Source organism: Cervus elaphus, chromosome 21 (genome assembly GCF_910594005.1).
Source record: "Cervus elaphus chromosome 21, mCerEla1.1, whole genome shotgun sequence".
NCBI classification, from domain to species: Eukaryota; Metazoa; Chordata; class Mammalia; order Artiodactyla; family Cervidae; genus Cervus; species Cervus elaphus.
Window position 1 is genome coordinate 70,950,575 of NC_057835.1, and position 18,556 is coordinate 70,969,130.

Sequence of the window (18,556 nt, forward strand, 5' to 3'; positions counted from 1 at the left end):
AAAGTAAACTTGGGTTAGGTCTATAAACTAACTTTTGGTAACAGTGAAAAATACCTCCACAAGGGGAGGGGTGGAGATTCTTGTTCAAGAAAAAAAATTATTCTGGATCAGTGTTCTTTTTAAAGGTACCACATAAGTAAACAGAAACTTTGGATAAGGTAATTTAAAGAGAAAACATATATAAATAATGTTTTATATCACTGTTATGGAAACTTTTTTCCTTTTTACTTATAAAAAGTAAGTGCTCAAAACAGTCTTAATATATATTCTTTGCTACTAAGATGAAAGATTATTTAAGTCTTAGGTATAATAGAAGGTTTATAAAGATTATATAGAGCATATGTAAAATGGGCAGTCCATACTTTGGCTACTCTACAGTTCTCTGATTTATGTTCTGGAGATTGAAATCTGCTAATATTTTTTCTTTTTTTTATTATGGCACAATATATATAGCCTAAAATTTGCCATTTTACCATATTTAAGTGTGCAGGTAAGTGGCATTAATTACATTTTCTTTATTGTTCAATAATCACCATTTTCTGTGTTCGAAACTTTTCATTTCACAGAAACTTCATAACCATTAGGCAGTAATTCCCTATTCTCCCTTCCCTGGTCATCACTACACTTTCTGTCTCCATGAATTTGATTACTCTAGGTACCTCAAATTTAAGTGGAATCATAAATATTTGTCCTATTGTGTCTGGCTTATTTCCCTTAGCCTGTGTTTTCTAGGATCATCCATGTTGTAACAGGTGTGAACATCAGTGCTTTATGTGATTAAGTAATATTCAGTTGTTTTAGTTCAGTTCAATTGCTCAGTCATGTCTGACTCTTTGCGACCCTATGGACTGCAGCACACCAGGCCTCCCTGTCCATCAGCAACCCTCAGAGTTTACTCAAACTCATGTCCATTGAGTCGGTGACCCCAACTAACCATCTCATCCTCTGTTGTCCCCTTCTCCTCCTACCTTCAATCTTTCCCAGCATCAGGATCTTTTCAAATGAGTCAGCTCTTTGCATCAGGTGGCCAAAGTATTGGAGTCTCAGCTTCAACATCAGCCCTTCCAGTGAACACTCAGGACTGATCTCCTTGCAGTCCAAGGGACTCTCAAGAGTCTTCTCCAACACCACAGTTCAAAAGCATCAATTCTTTGGTGCTCAGCTTTCTTTATAGTCCGACTCTCACACCCATACATGACTACTGGAAAAACTGTAGCCTTGACTAGACGAACCTTTGTCGGCAAAGTAATGTCTCTACTTCTTAATATGCTGTCTATGTTGGTCATGGCTTTTCTTCCAAGGAGCAAGCGTCTTTTAATTTCATGGCTGCAGTCACCATTTGCAGTGATTTTAGAGCCCCCAAAAATAAAGTCAGCTGCTGTTTCCACTGTTTCCCCATCTATTTGCCATGAAGTGATGGAACCAGATGCCATGATCTTAGTTTTCTGAATGTTGATTCAGTTGTATGTGTATATATATATATATATATATATACACATACACCATATTTTGTTCATTCATTCATTGATAGATCCTTGGTTTGTTTCTACTTTTTGTCTATTTTGAATAATGCTGATATGAACATTGGCATACACGTTTCTGTTCAGGTTCAGTTCAGTTCAGTCGCTCAGTCATGTCTGACTCTTTGCGACCCCATGAACCGCAGCACGCCAGATCTCCCTGTCCGTCACCAACTCGCAGAGTCCACCCAAACCCATGTCCATCAAGTTGGTGATGCCATCCAACCATCTCATCCTCTGTCGTCCCCTTCTCCTCCTGCCCTCAATCTTTCGCATCAGTCAGGTCTTTTCAAATGAGTCAGCTCTTTGCATCAGGTGGCCAAAGTATTGGAGTTTCAGCTTCAACATCAGTCCTTCGAATGAACACCTAGGACTGATCTCCTTTAGGATGGACTGGTTGGATCTCCTTGTAGTTCAAGGGACTCTCAAGAGTCTTCTCCAACACCACAGTTTAAAAGCATCAGTTCTTTGTCTCTCAGCTTTCTTTATAGTCCAACTCTCACATCTGTTTAGGTTACCTGCTTTTAGTTCTCTTGTATGTATATACCCAAGAGTGGAATTGCTAGATGATACAGTAATTCTATGTTTAGTTTTTAAGGTACTACCAAATTGTTTTCCATAGGTACTGAACCATTTTACATTCCCACCAGCGATGTGTGAGGGTTACAATTTCTCCACATCTTTAGCAACACTGGTTTTTTTTTTTTTGGTTATTTTGTTTTTGTTGCTGTTTTTTTGATTATGGTCATCCTTGTTGGTGTGAAGTGGTATTCCACTGTGGTCTTGATTTGCACTTTCCTAATGACTAGTAATTCTGAGCATTTTTTCATGTGCTTATTGACCATATGCTTATCTTCTATGGAGAAATGTCTTTTCACATCCTTTGAGGCTTTTAACTGTTTTTTTGTCTTTTTGTTGTTGAAAAATCTGCTCATTCTTGACTCTTGTCATTTGGTCTGCATCTGTTTGTTTTATCCGACACTCCTTTAGAATTCTGGCCACAATGTAAGGAGAAAACCATGTAAGCATAGTTTTTCATTTTAAATATGGTTTCTTTTTATAAAAGCAACTTTGTTTAAATGCACATACCTGTAATCTACCTACTACAATTCAGTTGTATTTCATATGGTCAGAGTTGTGTAATGATTACCAAAATCAATTTCAGACCATTTTAATCATTCTAGAAAGAGAGAGACCTTACACACATCAACCCATTCAAATCCCTCAGCCCTTTGTAATCACTAATATACTTTCTGTTTTATGTATTTATCTATTATGAACATTTCATATAAATAGAGTCACACAACATGTGGCATTTTATGCCTCACTGTTTTCAGTTTCATAGTGTTTTTCAAGGCTCGTCCATATTGTGGCATGTATCAGTAATTTATTTCTTTTTATTGCTGAATGTATTAGTTTCCTATTGCTGCTGTAACAGATTACCAGAAATTTAGTGACTTAGAACAATGCAAATGTATTATCTTATAGTTCTGTAAGTCAGAAGCTCAACTTGGGTCACATTGGGCTAAGATCAAGGTGTTGGCAGGGTCGCATTTATTTCTGGAGGTTTTAAGAGTGTTTTCTTTGCCTTTTCTAGTTTCTACAGGCCACCTGCAATCTTGGTGGCCCCCTTCTTAATTCTTTGAAAATTGGTAGTGGCAGTTTGATTCCTTTTATTGACATCTTTTTGGTTCTCTGAAACTGGAACTCATTTGGTTAGATTGGGCCGCCCTGGATAACTCAGGACAATATCTCTATTTCAAGGTTCTTAACCTTAATTGCATCTGTGAAGTCTCTTTTGCCACATAAGGTAACATTTCCGTAGGTTATAGGAATTAGGGTATGGACATCTTTGGGAGGCATTATTCTGCTTACCACACTGAGTAATATTTCATTGCATTAATATACCATATTTTATTATTCCATCTGTTGGTTGATGGATGTTTGAGTTGTTTCTATTTTTTAAATTTATTAGGCATTATGAATAATGCGGATGAATATTCATGTGTAAATTGTTGAATAGATACATGTTTTCATTTCTCTTGGGTGCATTCTTAGGATGGAATTGCTGGATCATATAATAATTCTGTGGTTAACCTTTTAATGCCATGGTGGCTGTACTGTTTCATTCCCATCATTAATGTATGAGGTTTCAGTCCTCCACATGTTTATCAACACTTACTTATTATCTATTTGATTATAACCATACTATGGATGAAGTGGTATCCGACTTGGGGTTTTGATTTACTTTTCCTTGGTGGCTAATGTTGAGCATTTTTGTATGTGCTTATTGGCCATTTGTATATCTTTTTTGGAGAATTGTTTATTCAGATCCTATTTTTTTAAGTTGGATTATTTGCTTTTTATTACATAGTTGTAAGAGTTCTGTATAGGTTCTAAACATAGGTGCCTTATATGATTTGCAAATATTTTCACCTGTGTTGTTGATTACCTTTCACTTTCTTGATGGCTTCATCTGTGGCATGAACATTTTAAATTTTGACGAAGTCCAGTTTATCTGGGTTTTTCTTTTTTGGTGTTGGTAGTACTTGTGATTTTAATGTTGTATCTGAGAATGTCATGAAGATTTACTGTATTTTCTTCTAAGAGTTTTATAGTTTTAATTCTTCCATTTCAGTCCATGACCCATTTTTGAAATGGTTTTTATGTATGGTGTGAGGTAGGAATCCAATTTTATCATTTTACACGTGGATATCTAATTGGGTTCCAGGACCAGTTTTTGAAAAGACTGTTTTTTCCTCTATTGAATCATTTTGACGCCCTTGTGTTTAGGTTTATTTTCTGACGGAGGTTCTAAGGACTAATTTGAAACCAAAACCGCTGGTTTATTCTTTTCCTCTTATAATTATTATTAAGAAACTAAAAAGTTTTCTTTAAATACTAATGAGGTAGGCATTTTTGAAACCATACAGCCGTTTTAAGTAAGGCAACAGGCAAAGCCTGAAAGTACTAGGCTGAGCAGTCAACTCTACTGTCCCCTTCGTCTATTCCATCCTTAAATTTTTTCTTAGATTGAATTAATCCATACCAAGAATGTATTGGTTTGGTGACCTCAGGGGTCTTTTATTTGAGTGGTCTGATAAATAAAAATCTGGAACAAATCAAGCATCAAAATAAATATACTAATGGATAATAACCCACTGAATAATGTAGGAGTCTGAATCCATAGTAATATAACTAAGTAAGTAGTAAACTCTTTCTCAGAGTGGAATGCTAAATCACAAAAATAAAGGTAATGGTGATGTTGGAAAATATTAATGGGTCCCAGAACCCATTGGATTAATAGGTGAATGTTTTATCAGGAAGTAGAATATTTGAATACACTCAAGCATCTCCTTACAACATACTTTAAAGACAAGTAGAAAAATACTAACTTGGTGAGAATACCTGGTAGACACCACTTTAATCAAATGGCTGCCTGCAGTAATGGACAGATTGATATTTTGTGCCCTTAGTATGGTGAACCATGATATTCCCTCCAAAATACGTAATCTGAAGCTCATCATTAGGAAACATCAGACAATCCAGATAGGGGAGCATTCTATAAAAAAGTTGGCCTGACAATTCTTCGAAAGTGTCAGAAATCACAAAAGATGAATAAAGGTGAGGAACTGTTCTAGATGAAAGGAAACTAGAGAAGCTTGTTGACTAAATGTATTGTGTGATCTGGGATTGGATCCTTGCTCAGGGGAAAAAACTGTCAAAAGACATTGTTGGGTAAGTGACCCCATTTGAATGTGGGCTGTGGATTAGATAATAATGTTTTACTACCATGGTTAAATTTTTGATTTTGATGGTTACTGTGATTATACAAGAGTGTCTTTGCTCTTTGCAAACACACTTTGTCATTTTTAGAGGTAAAGGATCACGGTGTCTCCAGCTTACTTTCAGATGTACACACACCACACACACACGTGATACACACACTTGCACAGGAGAGAGAGAGGGAGAGTAAATGGAGCAGAATGTAAACAGATGGTGAATTTGGGTAAAGAGTACATGGGACTTCCTTGTATTATTCCTGGAATGTTTCTATAAGTTTAAAATTATATCAAAATAAAATGTTGCAAAAAATAAAATTTGTGACTCTCATTAATTTATTTCCATGACTTACTTTAAAATATTATCAGATAGGTTTTTGAATGTCTCTGAAATTTGTTAAAATGAATATTTATAGAGATAAGACAGCTGTGTCTGTTATTGTAAGCTATTATTTAAAAAACACTTCAAACATACTATTGTAGACAGAAAAATGACCTTCCAAAAACGTCCATATCCTAGTCCCTGGAAACCCGTGAATATATTACCTCACATGGCAAAAGGGACTCTTGACTAAGTGATTAATGTTTAAGGACCTTGAGATGGGAGTGAGGGTGGTCATTCTGGCTTATCAAGGTGGACCCAATGTAATCACAAAGGTCCTTAAAAGTAGAAGAGGGAGACAGATGAGAGTTAGAGAAAGAGATGTGATTAAGGAAGCAGGGGCAGAGAGATGCAGAGGCACTGACTATGAAGTGGAGCAATGTTGGTAGCTTTTAGAAGTTTGGAAAGCCAAGGAAATGTGTTCTGTCTTAGAACCTCCTGAAAGAAATGCAGGTAACCTTGATTTCAGCCTGGTAAGAGCCAAGTCAGAGTTCAAACTTAGAAAATTATAAGACAATACATTTGTGTTGTTTTAAGCCACTAAGTTTGTTGTAATTTGTTACAGCAGCAACAGAATATTGATACATATATAAAAATAGAGAGAAGAGTATATGAAGAACCCCCCCCATGTACACATCACCCAGCCTCTGCAGTTGTCTGTTTATGACCCCTCTTGCTTCATTTTTACCTCTCTAGCTCCCTCCCCCTTTTTTCTCAACTCATTATTTTGATACAGCTTCCAGGAATATCTTCTCATTTGTAAATATTTTAGTATTTGACTTTAAAATATAAGGTACTGTTAAAACAATATGTGGCAATATCATCAGCCACATAAGAAATTAACAATATTTAAGTGTTGCTTTTAATACTGAGAAATTTAGCAAGAAAAATAAGCAGTTGAATGAGAATGGCACATTGTGACTTGTTTAAAACCTAATTTGATCTGTTGCTTAAAATACACTATAATTGTAAGCGTGATTTTCGTTCTGTGGTATCTTTCAGCTTTTGAAACGGACAGTGAAAGTCGCTCAGTTGCGTCCGACTCTTTGCAACCCCATGGACTATGTAGTCCATGGAATTCTCCAGGCCAGAAAACTGGAGTGGGTAGCCTTTCCCTTCTCCGTGGGATCTTCCTGACCCAGGAGTTGAACCCAGGTCTCCCGCATTGCAGGCAGATTCTTTACCAGCTTTCAGCTTTTATAACATAATAAAACTAGTTTAAAAAAAATTATAATTTTAGTTTATTTTAAAAAACTATTCCGTATTTAGATATGAGAAACTAGTAGCTCATATTCAGTATTTTAAATTGGGACTCTATTATGAAAAATATGGGAAATTAGGTTTAATATCAGCATAAAATACATACTTTGTTTTTTTAGATTGCTGCAAATAAGAATAATTTTCTCCAGCCACAAAATGATCCCAGAATATGCAACTTTAATTTGCCTACTGAAGAATGTGCTAAAGGAATTAATCATGGGGATAATCACAGGGAAAAATATTGTTTGGAAGCATCTACAAAGGCAACATTAGATCTACATCATACAGGTAAGACTGTACAGGTTATACTTGACCAGTCTTGTTACAATATTATTTAAATTAATTATTTACAATAATGAATATATTATATTTGGAAATAGTTGATACATTAATAGCACTGCTAGATCATTGGTATGATTTATCTTTAATGATTGAATTAGTAACCATGTCATCCAAATCCTGTATTTTGTAATAGGCATATGTCTAAGGTTATTCATCGTAAACTTACTGGTCAAATAATGGTCTTTACCTCAAGTACCAAAATGAATTGTGTTTAAAGGTTTGATTTTTGTTTTTAAGATTTAATTAAAAAAAAAGTCTTAAAATGCATTAGCATTAAAACCAGAGAGGTAAACTTTAAATGTTAATTAAAAATTGTTAATTCATTATAGTACATTGGAATAACTTCAGATCAGTTAGATTTGAAAGTATATAATTGCAGTAAAACCAAGCATTTAACAAATTCCCCTACTGCTGAGTTGAACTAAAATAATGATTATGGTTCTTGTTGCATTGTAAGAGATTAATATTTTTCAGGTAGTTAAAAAAATTATCTGGAGTGTTCATGGGTGTTTATTTGGCCTTTTGAAAGGCACACCATTAAGACTACATTTTTCTAAATTACATTTTATTCATTTTTTGGTTGAATAGAGTTTGTGGGAGAGAGCCTCATTTACTTGACTACAGAATGCAGCTTGTCTCCCTAAGATACCAATGCAAATTAACAGTGTGCCTTAAACTAAACCCTTTTGAAGGAACTTTTTGAGAGTTGTGATATTTAATAAATTTTACATGTGAATGGGTTCATTTCTTGTTGGGGCAGAGGGTCTTCTGTGTTTTCCCAACTAGCCAGGATCCTTAGTACCATTTATGTGCTCCTCATAACTTCAGATTTGTAACAAGTTTCAGAATGAAGTTGAGAAGGACTTTTGGAGCTGGTACCAATTTAGTGAGATCCCTAGAGACAGCTCTGGGCACAGTCATGGGCATAGCAGTTTAGCCTCTGCCCTGTTTCACTCCTTTACTCTCTTTTTTTATTACTCTCCTCCTTCAGTTCAGTTCAGTTCATTTCAGTCGCTCAGTTGTGTCCTTACCTCCCTCCTTTTCTCTTTTCTTCCTTCCATCTTTGTTAGGTGAATATCCTTTTTTCTCAGATTTTTTTTTCTCTGCTGTCAAGCCTGTGGCGGTTAATGATCCATCTATACCTGTTTCTTTTATATCATGGTGGCTAATCTCTTCACCAGAGAATATTAGACTCTAGAATATAATACATTTAATGTTACTGATTTGGGGCTGCTTTTGTGTTCTACTATAGTTTCTCATTCTCTTCCTTACTAAATATGAGAAGGGAATTAAGAGTTAAGATAAATTGAAGAGGGAGTTAATTTACTCAACCTTTAATCCCTTAATCCCTTCTCTGATTTGGTACATTGACTGAACTGGGGAACCTGTGCCAATCTCCTGATACTCTCCTGCCTCTCATTTAGAGAGAGAGGTTAGCTGGGGAAAAAAATATTGTGAGAAACATCATGCTTCCTTTGGTGATTGCTGGAGAGGAATGTTGTGTATAAAAAAGTATGGAGGTGAAAGACCTATATATTCATCTTTTGACATTCTTTTAATTCTAGGTCTAATTCTCCTTGGAGTCAGTTCCAAGCCTGCATGTCCTAGTGAAAATACACCCTCATTTCTTACTAGCTTTTTATTTGGAAAAATTTCCTACATACAGAGAGGTTGAAAGAATAATCCAATTATCATCAAAAATTCGATAGTTTCTAATATTTTGCCTCATTTGTCTGTATTCCCCACCCCCCTTGTATGCAATTTTTTTTTGAACTATTTGAAAATATGTTGCAGCTTTCATGCCACTTTACCTCTAAATACTTCAGCATGTATGTCTTAAAATAAATGCTGTCTCCTATATAACCACATTACACTGAACAGTTAACAATAATATCTAGTTCATCAGGAAAACCATTTTTACTTAAGCTAGTTTATATTTGGTTTCTTTACTAACTGAAAGAGCCCTAATAAGTATATTTTCATTCTGTTGAACTTTACTGGACACTTCAAGTCTCTTCAAGTCTGTTGAGGTCATACGGGATTAGGGTGGACCCTGAATCCAGTGGCTGATTATGAAGAGAGACAGAGAAATACAGAGAGGAAAAGACTTTCTGACAGTGGAGCGGAGATCAGAGTAAGCTGCAAGCCTAGCAACACCAAGGATTGGTGGCAATCACTAGCCTCCAGAAAGAGGCACAGAAGGATTCTCCCCTCGATCCTTCTGAGAAAACATGGCCTGATCTCAGCGAGGCAGCGGTGAGCGGTGGCGTGAAGCAAGATCTTAATTACCTGCCCAGGAATTGAACCTGGGTAGCCTGGATGAAGACCAGGAATCCTACCCACCAAAACAGCAAAGGCTAGAGGCTAGAAGCTGTTTTTCCCTGGATCTTTGCCCCTAGTGAAAAATGGATTTATCATGGAGGCAAAAAAGTGTGAATGCAGGTACAGAGTTTGTGATTAGAGACGTAGCGCAGCAACAAGCGGGAGAGCACAGAGAGAAGCAGTCTGCTTAGTGGAGACTGAGGAAGGCAGAGGCGCACGCCTGGAGAGGAAGGCCGTGGGCCTTCCCCTAGTGAGGGGCGCGGTGGAGAAGCGGTTAAGTCACTTACGTCCGTCAGTTCTTCTGGGTCTTTTGTCTTCCTTCAGGCCCATTATCTGGCTGCTTTTTCCACACCTGACCAACCCTGGGACCTTCCCCACCCTGGGACCTTCCCCTGGGGTGGCTTGCACCTCTCAGCCAAGATGGATCTCGAAGTGAAGGCTTCTGGGAGGAACAAGGCTCTTTAGAGCCTGGTGTCATCCCCTGTCTTTAGACCCATAGGGAGCCTTTCTGTGTATCCCTAGTCCCAAAAGAGGGGGGAGCAGAGATCTTAATCCTTTATTCAAACAGAATTTTGCACCTCTTTGTCCTTGCCATGACTGTTACCTTAAGGTGTTTACAAGAGACAAACACTGCAAACAGGAAGCTGATTGTAAACGCCTCAGCTGGAGCCCACCATCTCCTGTCCCAGGAAATGCAAACAGGAGGCTAGTTGTAAATGGCTAACCGGGGGCCCATCTGTCTCTTACCTCAGGCCCTGCTGACACCTTGATTTTGAACTTCTGGTCTCCAAACCTAAGACAATAAATTCTGTTGTTTTAGGCATTTGCGGTATTAATACTTTGTTGCAGCAGTCCTTGGAAATTAATAAAGAGAGCCCTAGACCTCCTGATACTCATGGCTACACTTACAGTCTTTAGAAAAACAAAGAAATCTTTGATTCTTTCTGATTCCTTTTCATTGTGATGAAGTATGAGATGAGACCATTAATTCTCCCTCAGGCTGTTCAACTATACTCATTATATTTTATCTGTTAATTTTTACCTGATTTTCCTTCACTAAGCTGTGGCATAAAAAGGCAGTAACTGTGTCCTTTTTGAGTTGTAAGTCAAACAGGATAAATTAAAACATTTTATGACTAAATGAAGGGATTTTGTAAAACTTGTAGTTGAGTCTTGGCTAAGCCCTTTGGCTCTCAAGTGCTTTAGAGAAGTCAAGAAATAGCTGCTGGAACATTACAGTTTGCAGGTTTTGGTAATACTTGAGAGTATAGTTTCAGAAAGTGTTTGGAACAAAAGCCGTATTGTAATGGATATGTGATGAGTGGAAACAGGCAAATGGAGGCAGTGTATGAAATAAATGATGTATGTAAATCAATACAGAAATACGATTTTGAAGGGAAGGAGTGGTATCTTGAGGGACAGCAGGGAACCAGAGAGTTTTTTGGTTGTTTTTTTTTTTAAAGGTAGTGTGTCATAGTTTGAGAGGAAAGCGGTATTGAAGAGGGGAAGATAAAGGATATAAAAAGGAAATGATAAAATCTGTCTCTGTTGGGGGGATAAGTGTTTTCCAAATGGGTTTTAGGTCCTTAGAGATGTTTGGACCTGTTTTCAGGGGTTTATAAATTCTCAGAGAAACTTAGAAGTTTGTGTTTTCTTTTACATGATATGAGTAAAAGTGTGTATGCACATGTTGGATCTTTTGGGTGGCCACCATAAACCTGAGCACTGTTAACAGGATTTCATGTCCACAGATGAGAACAGAGGCGGGCAAAGTGGGGTATCCCACTAGATGAAGGTCTTGTCTGTTTGGATTAAGGACAGTCAGAGAACAGAGTCGGATTTGCAGAGTCTGACACGACTGAGCTGAGCGCACACACATGTGCACATGCTGTATTGCAGAAGAATATTGCTGGACATGAAAGAACTCGCGCCGTATCTTTTGGTACAATGTTTATATTGTGATTAGCAGTTTAATTTCAGTAAAATATCACTATCAAGTTAATGATTTTTGAATTTTATTGGTTTATAATTAATTTATAAATGCTTATCTTTGAAATCTTTTTCAAGTACATTTAGAACTACCTCATCTTTTTTTTTTTTTTTTTGGGCTGCTCTGCTTGACTTGTGGGATCTCATTGTTCCGTGACCAAGGGTTGAACCTTAACCAGAGCAGTGAGGGTCCAGGATCTTAACCACTTGGTCACCAGGGAACTCTGCTACCTCATTCTTTTTAAAACATAATATTCCATTGTGTGAATTTGCCAGTTGTACTTAACCAGTTCTGTATTAATGGATATTTAGATTGTTTTGTATCTTATTACAAACAAAGCTACAATGAATATCTGTGTATTATAATCATATGTGAGAATATATGCTTAGGACATCTTGGAGTAGGGTCTCAAGGTATGTACATTTATCATTTTGACGGATAATGTTGAGCAATTGCCCTCTGCAGAGGCTGATACAAGTTTGTATTCTCACCAGCAGTGTATAAACAATGTATGTCATTTACTGTGATGCTAAATCTATATGTAAGTATATACTTGCAATTTTTGATATTTGGCAATCTAATCATTAAATATATTTTGTTGAGCTTTTTAAGTTAAACTTCTTAATGTTGTATTTTGAGATTATTTCAAATTTACAAAAAAATTCAAAGAATAGTACAAAGAATTTCCACACACTTTACCACATTTGTGTGTGTGTATGTGTGTGTAATTTTTCCAAACCAGATGAGAATAAGGTGCTGACATAGTGCTTCATTACTCTAAATTCTGCATTATGTAATATTTCCTAAACTATACTGAATATAAGGATAAGCTTCTATAAAGTACAAAAGTACAATCATCATAATTAGGAAATTAACTTTGATATAATACTATCATCTGATCCACAGATCTCACTCAACTTTCTTCACTTGCCCCAGTGATACCCTTTATGGCAAAAATAAATTAAAATTAAAAAAAATGGAAATATAGTTGATTTACAGTGTTGTGTTAATTTCTGCTATATAGCAGGGTGATTTGGTTTTTTATATATATATGTGTGTGTGTATATATACACACACATTGTTTTTCAGATTCTTTTCCATTATAGGTTATTATATAGAATATACCCTGTGCTAGACAGTAGGTCCTTATTAGTTATCTATTTTATATATAGTATTAGTGTATATATTAATCCCAACCTCATAATTGATCACCTTCCTTCCTCTTTGGTAACCATAGTTTCTTTTCTACATCTGTGAATTTGTTTCTGTTTTGTATGTAAGTTCATTTGTGTCTTTTTTTTTTTTGATTCCACATGTAAGTGATACCATATAGTATTTGTTTGTCTGGCTTACTTCACTTAGCATGATAATCTCTAGGAACTTTAAAAAAATGAATATGTGAACATTTTTTCTGCTAGTTCAAGATTGTTGTATATAATTGTCTCTTTAGTCTCCTTTAATCTCGAACAGTTTCTTAGTCTTTGCTTGTCTTCTGTGCAGCATTTTAATATTCTTAAAATTATAGGCCAGTCATTTGTATAGTGTTCCTCAATTTGCATTTGTTTGGTGTTTTCTCATGAGTAGATTCAGGCTATACATTTTTGGCAGAAATGTCACAGAAATAATTCTTACTGTATCATTAGAAGGGATATGATATCATATGATATCAATTTATCCTATTATTAGTGACAGTAAGTTTGATTACTTACATAATTACATGGAACAACAGACCGGTTCCAAATAGGAAAAGGAGTACGTCGAGGCTGTGTATTGTCACCCTGCTTATTTAACTTCTGTGCAGAGCACATCATGAGAAATGCTTGGGCTGGAGGAAGCACAAGCTGGAATCAAGATTGCCAGGAGAAATATCAATAACCTCAGATTGTCTTTTTTTGTTTTTGATCGTGCCACCTGGCTTATGGCGTCTTAGTTCCCTGACCAGGGATTGAACCCTGGGCTGGAGGCAGTGAAAGCTAACCACTGAACCTCCAGGGAAATCCCAGTTTAGATTGTCGTGAGTGCTTAGCATTTCAGGGTGTCATCCCCAAAGCACAGGGGTGAAGTGTGAGATGTAAATGCTATAACTGAGAATGATTCTCAGGGCTTGGATTCACCCTGGCTTTTAACCCTGTGTGGAAGATTTTTTTAAAAGTCTTGTCTTCCTCACGTCCTGTGGTGTGAAATATGCCTTCTCGGATAGGGACTGACTCCTCTGCCGCTTCCGACCCTGGATGAAGCACTGTGCCACGGAGCCCGGGGCTAGCACTCCGTGCCCCTGTGGAGGCTGGATGACACAGTCTGCCATTGCGGTGGGGGTTATTCCTAGTGGTGTGAGCTTGGTCTTTGAGGAATGGGAGACAGGAGGGAACCTGCCAGGTAAATTCCTCTTTTTCCTCCGTGGACTACTCTGTTTCTTTTTATAGTGTGTCGGGAGGTGTTCCAAGCTGAGTACCACGTGGATGCATTTGCCAAGTGACCTACTCTGTCTTTTTATAGCTTGCTATAAAGTGGTAGCCAGCACTATAAAAAATAGTGTTTATTTATTTATTTATTGTCTACGTGGCATGCAGGATCTTAGTTCCCTGACCAGGGATCGAACCCATGCCCCTTGCAATGGAAGTGTGGAGTTTTAACCACTCGACCTCCAGGGAAGTCCCCAAGCCAGGACTTTACATGGTTCCTTGCCTCAGTTTACCTTTTTTCACTCTTGATGTGCTGTGTATGCAGTACCCAAGGAAAGCCTCAGCATTCCAGTCATCGTTTCAGGCCCTGTTTGCCAGAGAATGTGGGCTAAGACAAAGATTAATAAGGTATAAAGTCCATACCTTTTTAAAGAAAAAACAAATCTCCTAAAATATGGGAATTATCTCAGTAGTCATGTACTCTTTTTATTTAACAAGTAGCTCATGGAAAAAAAAATCACTACAACCCCCACTCTGGGAGGGACTGACTCCTCCCGCCACATCTGATGCTGGATGAAACATCACACCACAGAGGTTGGGGGTAACATTCTGTGCCCCTCGGAGACTAGATGGCACAGTCTGAAAGTGCAGTAGGGATTATTCCTGGTGGGATGAGTTATTCCTTATTTATTAAATTTAATAGATCTAATTATCTAAAGTCTACTTTGGAAATTTAGCTTTGTCCATATTTCCCACATTTGTAATAGCTAAAGAGTTAAAATATATTAGCAGCTGTATTTATTTTTAAGGATAATTTTTTGAACGCATAATTTTGAAACATAAAGAAACGTTGATAGTTTTACATTGACTACCCATACACCAACCACCTAGGTTCCACAATTAAAATTTTATTGTATTTGCTTTATTGCATATCTGTTCATCCATCAGTCTGTCTTACTTTAAAAAAAATGAATTTTAAAGTTGTAGACGTCAGTACATTCTGTTCAAAATATATCATGCATTCATTGAGAGTAATGTATCTAAGTACGTTCTCCCCATACAACTATCTAAAATACTGTAAGTAAAGCTGTGCGTGCATGCTAAGTTGCTTTAGTCATGTCTGACTCTTTGTGACCCCATGGACTGTAGCCCGCCAGGCTCCTCTGTCCATGGAATTCTCCAGGCAGGAATACTGGAGTGGGTTGCCATGCCCTCCTCCAGGGGATCTTCCCTACCCAGGGACTGAGCCCTCATCTCTTACATCTGCATTGGCAGGTGGGTTCTTTACCACCAGCGTCAGCTAGGCTTTTCTAAGTTTTACCTGTAAGAAATTGGAATTATTGATGTGAGTGGTGTGTTTCAAATAAATGATGTCATACAGTATACATATATCTACATACAACTTGATTTTTTCATTCACTAGTGTCAAAGGTGAACAAAGTCAGACATTAGTTAAAAACAATTAAAACAGATTTTATTCAATAACTCCTGATAGTGGGGTCAAGAACTGAGCTCCTTTCTGATTTGTGCAGAGGTGACTGGGCTTTTGACGGGAGAATGAGGGAGGCAGAGTGCTCAAGTAGAGTCAGGGAAGTGAAAAATGGCAAAAGGCAGGTTGGTGTAAATGAGATTAGGCAGCTGTGTCTGCTAGCTGGCAGTTATCAAAGTTAGGATCCTGCCTTCTCACCAAGACTGGAAGGCCTTGGCTCTATTCTTTCTGTTAATTACATTTTAAAGGAATGACTTTCAGGTCCTTGAGAAGGACACTTCTGAGTTGTGGGAGATTCAAAGCATATCAGAGGGATAGAGGAAGGATTCACAATTGTCAGCCTTTTTAGTAAATGTGCTACCAAAGGGAGGTCAAGGGCCTATGGTCGGGTGTTGGCCAGAAGAACAAACAGTAAATTCTTTTGATAGCTCTGAGCTTTTGCAGAACGGAACTTACGGGGAGGCTAGATTGTCCCAGGGACAGGGCCTTTAGGCTGCTAGAGGTCATCCTAGGCATGGTCACATCTTTTAGGGCAGGGGTTTGGATAAAGATATTCTGTGCTGAAAGTACTCACTTTGCAATTCTCACTGTTGTGCTTTGGAGATTTTTGTTTTCTAAATTTTAGAATCCTTTTAGTTGCTGCAGGGTTTACATAGTGTAAATATACCATGATTTATTTAGGATTGTATTAAAAACAATCCTACAGTGAACATCCTTGTGCATGTGGTCTTATGAACTTATACAAATATTTCTCAGTTGTCCGATTATAATGCGTTTAAATTACATTTTAATATGGTTTGCTACTTGCCTTCTGAAATGTCTCTGCCATTTAATACAGCTAAATGAAAGGTTCTAAGCTATTCCCCTCACTTTTGGTCTCCTCCCAGTAATAGTTGCTGTCATTAGTTTGGTGTGTGTCCTTCTTGACCAAAGCTGCCCAATAGAACTAGAATATAAATCATATATAAAGATTTAAAAATTTTCTAATAGCCATGTTAAAGACAGTATAAAGAAACAGGTGAAGCTAATGATGATAATACATTTTAATCAACTCAATATGTATGTAACTTCAAGGTGTAATTAATGTAAAAGTTATTAACTATTATACTGAGTCTTTGACAGCTGCTCTGTATTTTACATTTACAGCAGATCTCAATTTAGATGCTGAACTTTTATTTTGCATTCTTGATTAGACTTCATATTTATGAAATAAATAAGTTCTAAACATAATGTAAAAGTTCACTAGCTGAGTTCAGTTTTTAAAAAATTCTGTTTATGTTCACATCTGCATCAACAAAACTATCTCATCTTTTTCAGAAGAATTGATTTGACTTGGAAATAAAACCATGTAACTTTCAAAAACATGTCTGTCCAAGTTAAGCACATTTACTAATTCTTGTGTCAATTTCCATATTGTTAACACTGAATTCATAAGAGCATTGTATAAATTTAAAAGCAGCTCTAAAAAATAAATAAATAAATAAAAGCAGCTCTAAATTTCAAAATCAACAAAGTATTTTTCAAATTTTTCTTGTAGTTTTTTCATGTAATTTAAATAAAACTCTTAATTATAGTTAAAATTTTCTGTCAGTTTATGTCAGAGGGATATATAATGTCAGTTACTGATTTGTATTTTTATGGAAATTTTTATTTTAAACATAGATTATTTTACCTATCTCACCAGGTCACAAATATGCCTTTCTTTTCTTCGGAATTTCAGGTTTGACTCACTCATATAGAGCATGATGTTGATGAGAAACATAAATTACATTGCCCTTTTGTTTTTGTCCTTGATTTTTGAATGTTTAGCAAGTGCTCGTTTTGTTTCTTTAAAAAATCTTGGGTTCAGCTAAAAATTTTGGGTTGATTGGGTTATTGGAGTTATTATCTCCCATAATCACAGGCAATAAAAATTATAAATTTATAGATAGTACAGTAATTTATAAAACTCTTCATGACCCAACCAATGAGCACTGGCAAAAAACCAGAAAAATCATTAAATAAATTGTGCTCTTTTTTAACCAGTTCCAAGAATTTATATTTCATATGTATTCCAAGTGTTTTTTTTAAATTATTTTTCTTTACTATTTTATTACTTTTTGCTTCACTGGGTCTTTGTTGTTGCACTTGGGCTTTTCCCAGTTGCACTGCTTGGGTTTCTCGGGATGGCTTCTGTTGCAGGGCCTGGGCTCCAGAGTGCGGGCTTAGTAGTGGTGTATGGGCATAGTTGCTCCCAGGCATGTGGAATCTTCCCAGACCAGGGATCAAACCCCTGTACCCTACATTGGCAGGAGGATTCTTAACCCCTGGACCATGAGGGAAGTCCTCCAGATGTGTAGCAACATATTCATGACACTCATAGATTCTGCTCTAGAAAGTTGAGCAGAAGGAAACTTAGCAATTTTACAAATATTGAATCAATTGATGTTCGATATGTTAGGTCTCATATTCTATAGGCAATTGTTGGTTGCTTAATTGACGATCTTTCATTTTTAAAATAGCTTTTAAAATCTTTTCTCCATAATTTCTGATAAAATTTCCACAACTGAAATAATATATATTTTTACCATCTGTTTGTCTAAAAATGGTTTTCTTTTTTTGTGAGTGCAAGAAACCATTTTACAGCTGACCAAAGTTACAAGGTCAGACCTTGTTACATATTATTTAAAAATATTTCTGGATATTTAATTTTGACTTGAGGTGACTAAAACTTCCTCAGTCTTGTTTGTTGAGAGGAAACTGCTTGTCAGGTTTATTATGTTTATGTTGACAGTGTCTCTCAGTATTGTTTAGTTTACTTTCTTGAAGCTTTTAAAACGCATTGGGAAAAAAAAATAAAATGCATTGGACAACTTATTCCTGTTGTTCTGCTTAGTAAATTACATTTGGTATTCAATGTGAAATATGCAATATGCTTTAGTTCCGTCTGTCTGTTTTTTTGTATTATTTCAATAAGAGTACTATCTTCTGCACCTGCATTTGATTCTGCATCAGTATGACACATTTTTACATTAAAAATTTTGCTCATTATTTTTCAGCTAGAAAAATAATTATAATTAAGACAGAA

At 36.4% G+C, this 18,556-nt stretch overlaps 1 protein-coding gene across 4 annotated transcripts in view; it reads left to right on the forward strand.

Moving 5' to 3' along the window:
* Window positions 1–18,556, forward strand: part of RAD54B (RAD54 homolog B) — a 113,871-nt gene that overhangs the window by 15,493 nt on the left and 79,822 nt on the right. For all 4 annotated transcript variants that reach the window (XM_043879866.1, XM_043879868.1, XM_043879869.1 and 1 more), the window contains exon 3: window positions 7,064–7,232. In XM_043879866.1, coding sequence (XP_043735801.1) covers window positions 7,064–7,232 — 169 coding nt within the window. The remainder of the gene's footprint in view (window positions 1–7,063; window positions 7,233–18,556) is intronic.